At 37.6% G+C, this 8,112-nt stretch overlaps 1 protein-coding gene across 1 annotated transcript; it reads right to left on the bottom strand.

The window, feature by feature from the left end:
• Positions 1–2,677: 2,677 nt before the first annotated feature.
• LOC133977157 (E3 ubiquitin/ISG15 ligase TRIM25-like) lies at positions 2,678–4,349 on the bottom strand. The gene is made up of 4 exons (XM_062415289.1): positions 4,127–4,349; positions 3,400–4,087; positions 3,173–3,327; positions 2,678–2,733 (listed from the first exon to the last, which is right to left on the bottom strand). Exons 1-4 carry the CDS (start codon positions 4,347–4,349, stop codon positions 2,678–2,680), a joined length of 1,122 nt encoding a protein of 373 aa, XP_062271273.1.
• Positions 4,350–8,112: the final 3,763 nt, after the last annotated feature.

Raw genomic sequence — 8,112 nt, 5'->3', positions numbered from 1 at the left:
TTCCCCAAAAATATGTAAAAACACATTTTTCTGAAATAACTGTTGTAGTACGATTATCAGGTGACCCTTGTTGTGTAGCATGATTTTGGTGAGTATACAGTGTATAATATTAACACTATTGACGATTTTTCACAATAAAATTCCCCAAAAATATGAAAAAACACATTTTTCTGAAATAACTGTTGTAGTACGATTATCTGGTGACTCCTTGTTGTGTATCATGATTTTGGTCATCCTACACTGTATAATATTAACGCTATTGACGATATTTCAAAATTAAATTCCCCAAAAATATGTAAATTTTTCTTCTTTTCCTGAAATAACTGTTGTAGTCCGATTATCTGGTGACCCTTGTTGTGTAGAGTGATTTTGGTGAGTATACATTGTATAATATTAACGCTATTGATGATTTTTCACAATAAAATTCCCCAAGAATATGCAAAAACACATTTTTCTGAAACAACTGTTGTAGTACGATTATCAGGTGACCATTGTTGTATAGCGTGATTTTGGTGAGTATACATTGTATAATATTAACGCTATTGATGATTTTTCACAATAAAATTCCCCAAAAATATGCAAAAAAAAATGTTTCTGAAATAACTGTTGTAGTCCGATTATCTGGTGACCCTTGTTGTGTATCGTGATTTTGTTGAGTATACAGTGTATAATATTAACGCTATTGACGATTTTTCACAATAAAATTCCCCAAAAATATGCAAAAACACATTTCTGTGAAATAAATATTGTAGTATGATTATCAGGTGACCCTTGTTGTGTAGCATGATTTTGGTCATCCTACACTGTATAATATTAACGCTATTGACGATTTTTCACAATAAAATTCCCCAAAAATATGCAAAAACTAATTTTCTGAAATAACTGTTGTAGTACGATTATCTGGTGACCTTTGTTGTATAGCATGATTTTGGTCATCCCACACTGTATAATATTAACGCTATTGATGAATTTTCACAATAAAATTCCCCAAAAATATGAAAAAAGATTTTTTTTCTGAAATAACTATTGTAGTATGATTATCAGGTGACCCTTGTTGTATAGCATGATTTTGGTGAGTATACAGTGTATAAAATTAACGCTATTGACGATTTTTCACAATAAAATTCCCCAAAAATATGCAAAAAGATTCTTTTTCTGAAATGACTGTTGTAGTATGATTATCAGGTGACCCTTGTTGTGTATCATGATTTTGGTCATCCTACACCGTATAATATTAACGCTATTGATGATTTTTCACAATAAAATTCCCCAAAAATATGCAAAAAGATTCTTTTTCTGAAATGACTGTTGTAGTATGATTATCAGGTGATCCTTGTTGTGTAGCATGATTTTGGTCATCCTACACTGTATAATATTAACGCTATTGACGATTTTTCACAATAAAATTCCCCAAAAATATGCAAAAAGATTTTTTTTTTCTGAAATAACTGTTGTAGTATGATTATCAGGTGACCCTTGTTGTGTAGCATGATTTTGGTGAGTATACAGTGTATAATATTAACGCTATTGACGATTTTTCACAATAAAATTCCCCAAAAATATGCAAAAACTAATTTTTCTGAAATAACTTTTGTAGTACGATTATCTGGTGACCCTTGTTGTGTAGCATGATTTTGGTGAGTATACAGTATATAATATTAACGCTATTGACGATTTTTCACAATAAAATTCCCCAAAAATATGCAAAAACTAATTTTTCTGAAATAACTGTTGTAGTATGATTATCTGGTGACCTTTGTTGTGTAGCATGATTTTGGTCATCCTACACTGTATAATATTAACGCTATTGATGATTTTTCACAATAAAATTCCCCAAAAATATGCAAAAACACATTTCTGTGAAATAAATATTGTAGTCCGATTATCAGGTGACCCTTGTTGTGTATCATGATTTTGGTCATCCTACACTGTATAATATTAACGCTATTCACGATTTTTCACAATAAAAGTCCCCAAAAATATGCAAAAACACATTTTTCTGATATGACTGTTGTAGTATGATTATCTGGTGACCCTTGTTATGTAGCATGATTTTGGTGAGTATACAGTGTATAATATTAACGCTATTGATGATTTTTCACAATAAAATTCCCCAAAAATATGCAAAAACTAATTTTCCTGAAATAACTGTTGTAGTCCGATTATCTGGTGACCCTTGTTGTATAGCATCATTGAAACTTCTTTACAATCAAACTCAATCAAATTAATCCTGTTTAATCTGTTTTATTTTAACTAAATGCACAAATTAACTGTTATTGTCGACAACAGGCTTTGAATGAAATCCTGAGATGAAGACAGTAACATACTTTTGTGAACACAATCTGAAGCTTTTAGCTTTTTTTTCAACAATAAGTGATGAGTAAAATCTGTTCAATTACATCATGTACAGTCAGTTAGCTTAACGCAGAATGCCAGCTATGTACAAGAACTTACAGTTTCTAAATTAAATTAAAATATGGTAACAACAAAATATCTGTGGTTCCTTTTTTAAATCTGTTTAAAACACTAAAGTAGAATAAAAACAGACATGAAACTAACATTTTGGAACAAAGAACACCACAAGTAACAGTCTCTCAGAAACATGGAGGAACATCTGACACATGAACGTCTGATGTGATTTCTGTCTATGTGAGTTTACACAACTCAGCTGTGTCTCCTACATGACAAATGAAAAGTCCAGCATGGAGAGGCTGAGTGAACACAGTGTGGACTCTGTGGAGGAGAGTCATGGTTTCAGAGACACTGTAGAAGGACAGAATACCTGCTCTGTGATCCAGGTACACTCCGATCCTGGATGACTGAGGACCTGAGAGGTCAACTGAGCTATAGTTGAACACAAATGTAGGAGGCCTGTCATTTCCAAAACAGCAAACCCAGCTTTTGTCACTCAATGCAAATCCATTTCGAAACTCTTTTTCATCTTTGACTATATCCTTGTATGCGACAGCCACACTAACCGATCTCCCGCTCCACTCCACCTCCCAGTAACAACGTCCAGTCAGACTCTCTTTGCTCAGTACCTGACTAAATGAATCAAATCTGTCCGGGTGACGAGGATAAGGCTGTGGTTGACTTGTACGTTCTGCTTTTCTGTTCCCCTCAGATAATAACAGATGTGCGTTTGCTGTGTTTGGATCCAGACTGATTTTACGTGAATATTTCAAGAACTCAGCTCTGGTCTTTGGCTCTAGTGGTGGCAGCAGAGCATCTACTTCAGTCAGTGAGATGTTTGTCCATCCGTCCTTCAGGATGTCCTGGAGTTTAACTCTGTGCTCTGTCACAGCTGCTGCCAACACCTGAAAGTATCTCTGAGGAACAGCTTTGTAAGTCATTATAGGTTCACTGAGTTGTGACGGTAAGGGGTAGTTGTGTATAAACTGGTTGTGATCCTCTGTGTATAAGAGCTTCATCAGTTCAGCGTATTCATTCTCCAGCTCAGTGATCTCCTGCTGTAGCTCCTCCTCAGGCTTTTTGACTCCACTCACTTCAGTTTCCTGCTGGGATCTGATCTGCTGCTTCACTTCAGAGCTTCTTTTCTGGACGAGACGGATCAGCTCACTGGAGACCTTCTCACTGTCCTCCACTGCTATATCAGAACAGACATTGATGGCCTCCAACTCCTGTTGAAGCAGCTCCACCTCTTTCATTTTTTCTGGGACTCTCTCCTTGATGTTATGTAGACAATCCTCCAGGTGTTTCTGTCTCTTAATCCTTTCTACTGCAACTGAGACTGTGTTGTGGCCTTTATGATCCTCCACAGAGCAGAGATAACAGATACATTTCTTATCAGTACGACAGAACATCTTCATCACCTCACCATGACGAGAGCAATGGTTCTCCTGGAGCTTCTTGGAGGGCTCCACCAGCGTGTGTTTCTTAAGTGGAGGTGCAATATAATGAGGCTGGAGGTGATTCTCACAGTAAGAAGCTGAGCACGTCAGACAGGACTTGAAGGCTTTCAGCTTCTTCCCAGTGCAGACATCACAGGCCACATCTTCAGGTCCAGCATTGCATTGATCAGCAGGAGCAGCTTGGAGTCCAGTCTTCTTCAGGTCCTCCATTAAATCTGCTAACATGGTGTCTTTCTTCAGCTGCTCCATTAAACCTGCTAACATGGTGTTTTTCTTCAGGACAGGCCTCCGTTTGAAAGTCTGTTTGCACTCAGGGCAGCTGTAGATCTTCCTCCGACGTTGTCCATCCCAGTGTAATTTAATACAGTTCATACAGTAGGTATGTCCACAGGGAATAGTCACTGAGTCCTTCAGTACATCCAGACAGATAGTACAGGTAAAGGTCTCTCTGTACACCTTATCTCCTTTCTGCTCCATCTCTCCTCGTGTCAGTGAATGTGTGAGTTTCACTTTCTCTGCACAGAAATAAGACTGAGAACAAACTTTTGTTCCTTTTTATGTGCTGATCTTCACTGAATGGGGCTCGTCAGCTCGTACATTACCATGTGTTGGTTACACCCATTTCACACTGACGGTCAGTGAAGGGGAGGGAACAAGGAAATATCTGCATAGAGTGGAGCTGGTTGTGTTTCAGAGCGGAAGAAGAGGGAGGGGTTCCAGCAAGAGGGGTAATTTTTGTAGGGGAAGAACAAGTTTAACAGTCTTTTACAACAACTTCAAATAGAATTGGTACTTTTACTGTAATCTACTTTTAGCTCACAGTAGCTGAAGCTAAAACTGCTCAAATATCCCGTCTTCATATGAATACAAACACTTTCTCTGATTGTTACTAGCAAGAATAAAAATGTCATATAGCGTCTTTTAAAACTATTACAGCCTCAAAGGGATTTACAGGAGAGAGAAGCAAAAACAAACCAAAGCAAAACCTTCACCAACAAATTATACTACTGTATACTCACTTTGATCAACTTTGTCCCGACATCCAGTCACTAAAACATTGTTTTAAAAAGGTCTTAAATTCACATATTCAGTCTAAAGTTGTCATACATCCTGCTGCCACCAGGGGGCGAAAAAGCTCCACTATAATTTCAGCAATGTGGGGAAATCTGTTACTGTGGCTGACATTTACAGCTTTAACAGGACAGATTTGTTTGTCTAATTGTTAGATTTACAAAATAATTGTGATGTTTATACATATTGTATTGATTCATTCAGTTGCATCATATTAAAGACAAACTTTTCACAAATTTGGATTCTGGTTGTCTTCAGAGCAGCCTGAGTGGATCCTGATCTTTGACCTTCTCTCAGAAGAAAGGATCAGTGTTTTACCTTAAGGAAGTATTTCAGTAAGTCAATGAAGATGTATTTAAATAGACCTTTCAAAACAAAATGTGACCCAAACACGATTTGAGGGTTAATGTATGTTAACACTATTAAGGTGGGGAACATAGGGCCAAAGTTGTTTGACCATGTGCACTGCAGGACAACACATAGGAACACTTTCCAATCTGGTATTTCCATGTCAGGGAAACATAACAATGTTTTATAATGTAACAATACTGTGGTTAAGGTCAGTTTAGGTTTAGGGAAAGCAGGGTGAAGGGTACACAGATCAAAAAACTTTCACAGGTGTTGGATCAAAAATCAACTAAAGGCAGAAACCAGAAGAGGATCCACACACTGCATTAAAAGCTCCCAGTAACTTTAATTACAAAAGCAATGTTTCGATCTCACAGATCTTAGTCAGGCATTGTCAAATCACCATCACAAATCAAGACAAGTCATATATAGACACAGGTACATTCATTACACAGGTGATTGTGATCTGCATGATTGAGAGTCAAGCTGCTCTCAAATTGGACCAATCAGAAGCAGAGCTGGACAACAACTTATATATTGGTGAAACCAAACAACCTTTAAAGAAACGTATGGCCCAAAACAGAAGGGCCAACTCCTCAGTTTCTGCTGTCTATTTACACCAAAAGGAAAAGGCACCCTACTTTGAAGACAGCAATGTAAAGATTTTGGACTGGGAGGATAGATGGTTTGAAAGAGGAGTAAAAGAAGCCATCTATGTGAAAGTGGACAAACCATCCCAAAACAAAGGAGGGGGTGTACGACACCACCTATCCCCCATCTACTATGTCGCCCTTTCATCCCTACCCAGGAGAGTAAACACCTTAGCCTCTAAAAAGAACGGCTGTTCACACTTGGCTTCATATGACTCCAACGACTGTCGTTCATCAGTGGCCTCACATGACTCCTACGACTGTCTTATGGAGCATTACCTGGGCCACACCCTGGAGAACTAACGACCACTTGACACAAGTGACCTTTGTGAACTGATGAAGCACCTTGGATAAGAGGTGAAACATCTTCATAGACACAACAAGTCCAGTTGCTTTCCATTCAATTGCCCAGAGAGGACTATTATATTTCTGATTCTGCACATCTTGCAGTTGAAAACCTACAGCCCTCTTTTAACATTCTTCAAGATGCTCTTAAAAATCTAAAACAACAAGTTCATGTTATTTTCCAGAGCCAGAACTATAGACTGTAATGATTTCAGCATTTCTACTACAAATGGACTGATGATTGAGTTACCAAACTTTTTTAACTTGCAAATAATAGATTTTTTTTACTTTGAGATGCAAATAAATAATCTCTTCAGGAAGGTTTTTTTTTTAGATACGTCACATAATATTCTGTTGAATATGTTTTTGTAGCACCCCCATTTTCCTCCGCCAGCCCGTTCCATAAATAACGAACGGTCCCTTAAGTCTGCAGAACTCAGCTGCGTTTCCACATAAAGGAAAACAAAGAAGAAGTCCAGCATAGAGAGGCTGAGTGAATGTGGTCTGGACTCTTTGGAGGAGAGTCATGGTTTCAGAGACGCTGTAGAAGGACAGATACCTGCTCTGAGATCCCCCAGCTACTTCAGCCCCCACTGCCTTCACAACAGGTGATCTGAATAATCCCTCAATCAACCGTTGGGCGCACTCACACTAGGGCCAGTTGTTCCGTACTTCCGACTTACTTTAACGAATTTCGTTCGTTTATATAATGCAGATTTGTAAAATATTACTTTTATGAGGGTCACAGTCACAGACAATAAATTTACCATTTCATAATTGTGGTAGCAGCGGTGCAGCAGATGTAATGAAGTCCATGCAGCACGCTGGATGCAAACTAATATTAAGCCTATAGCCTTTTCATAATAATGTCCATGGACATAAATTGAGTTATTTTGCCTTAATAATGATACAATAATACACAAAAAATGGTCGGATTGGGAACCCATACATACATAATGTCTCCACGTTGCATTGAGTGTTGCTTGTGAAATGACCAGGGCTCAGCTAGTGTTGCCTTTTAAAAACCGTAGATTTCCCGGGATTCCCTGGAAAATTGGCTTCTTTTCCCGGGATTTAAAATTTCTTATTTTCGTGAAAAATACTCAATACCGTACTCAAGCACGGTACACTTGCACTCACACTAGCCAAATAATCCGGATTTTAGGGGGCAAACGTGCTTGGGCACGGCACGATTGCCTAGTGTGAGTATTTTGACATTCAGCTACACAAATTCAGAAGCCGGAAATAATAGCAAGTCTGAAGAATAGGTGACTGCTACAAATCAAGTCTGGACTGAACCTTTCAATCATACTCATCAAACTTTTGAACAATATTTAAGAAAGACTAAAATTCTCCTCAGATACGCGTGCGATCCATAACCAAACTTGTTTAACTTGCAAATAACAGATTTAATAGATAATAGATTGAACAGGCTCATATTTTCGACTGACCAAGAAAAAAAAAATCTAATCCAGAAAGTCAGTTGTTTACAAGAATTTATGGTCTCCTCATTGATTATTATCAGTCATGCAAACAATAAGTAATCAGTAAAATCTGCTCAACAACTTTCATGTACACTGTCAGTTTAACACAGAATGCCAGCTATGTACAAGAACTTAATACAGTGTGATTGAACATTTCTTTATTAAATTAAAAAGCGGTGAGAACAAAATATCTGTGGTTCCTTTTTTTTCTCTGTTTAAAACACTAAAGTGGATGAAAAACAGACATGAAACTAACATTTTAGAACAAAGAACACCACAAGTAACAGGCTCTCAGAAACATGGAGGAACATCTGACACATAAACGTCTGATGTGATTTCTGT

Source organism: Scomber scombrus, unplaced genomic scaffold, assembly GCF_963691925.1.
Source record: "Scomber scombrus unplaced genomic scaffold, fScoSco1.1 SCAFFOLD_99, whole genome shotgun sequence".
Classification (NCBI taxonomy): Eukaryota; Metazoa; Chordata; class Actinopteri; order Scombriformes; family Scombridae; genus Scomber; species Scomber scombrus.
The sequence above is the reverse complement of the archived record's forward strand: the minus strand, read 5'-3'. Positions and strand labels throughout refer to the sequence as shown.

Excerpts from the sequence above, each read along its gene's own strand:
- LOC133977157 (XM_062415289.1), bottom strand. The coding sequence starts at position 4,349 with ATGGAGCAGAAAGGAGATAAGGTGTACAGAGAGACCTTTACCTGTACT. Across the intron at positions 4,088-4,126 it reads GAAAAACACCATGTTAGCAG|ATTTAATGGAGGACCTGAAG; the intron begins GTTTAATGGAGC and ends CCATGTTAGCAG. Across the intron at positions 3,328-3,399 it reads TACACAGAGGATCACAACCA|ATACTTTCAGGTGTTGGCAG; the intron begins GTTTATACACAA and ends TGTTCCTCAGAG.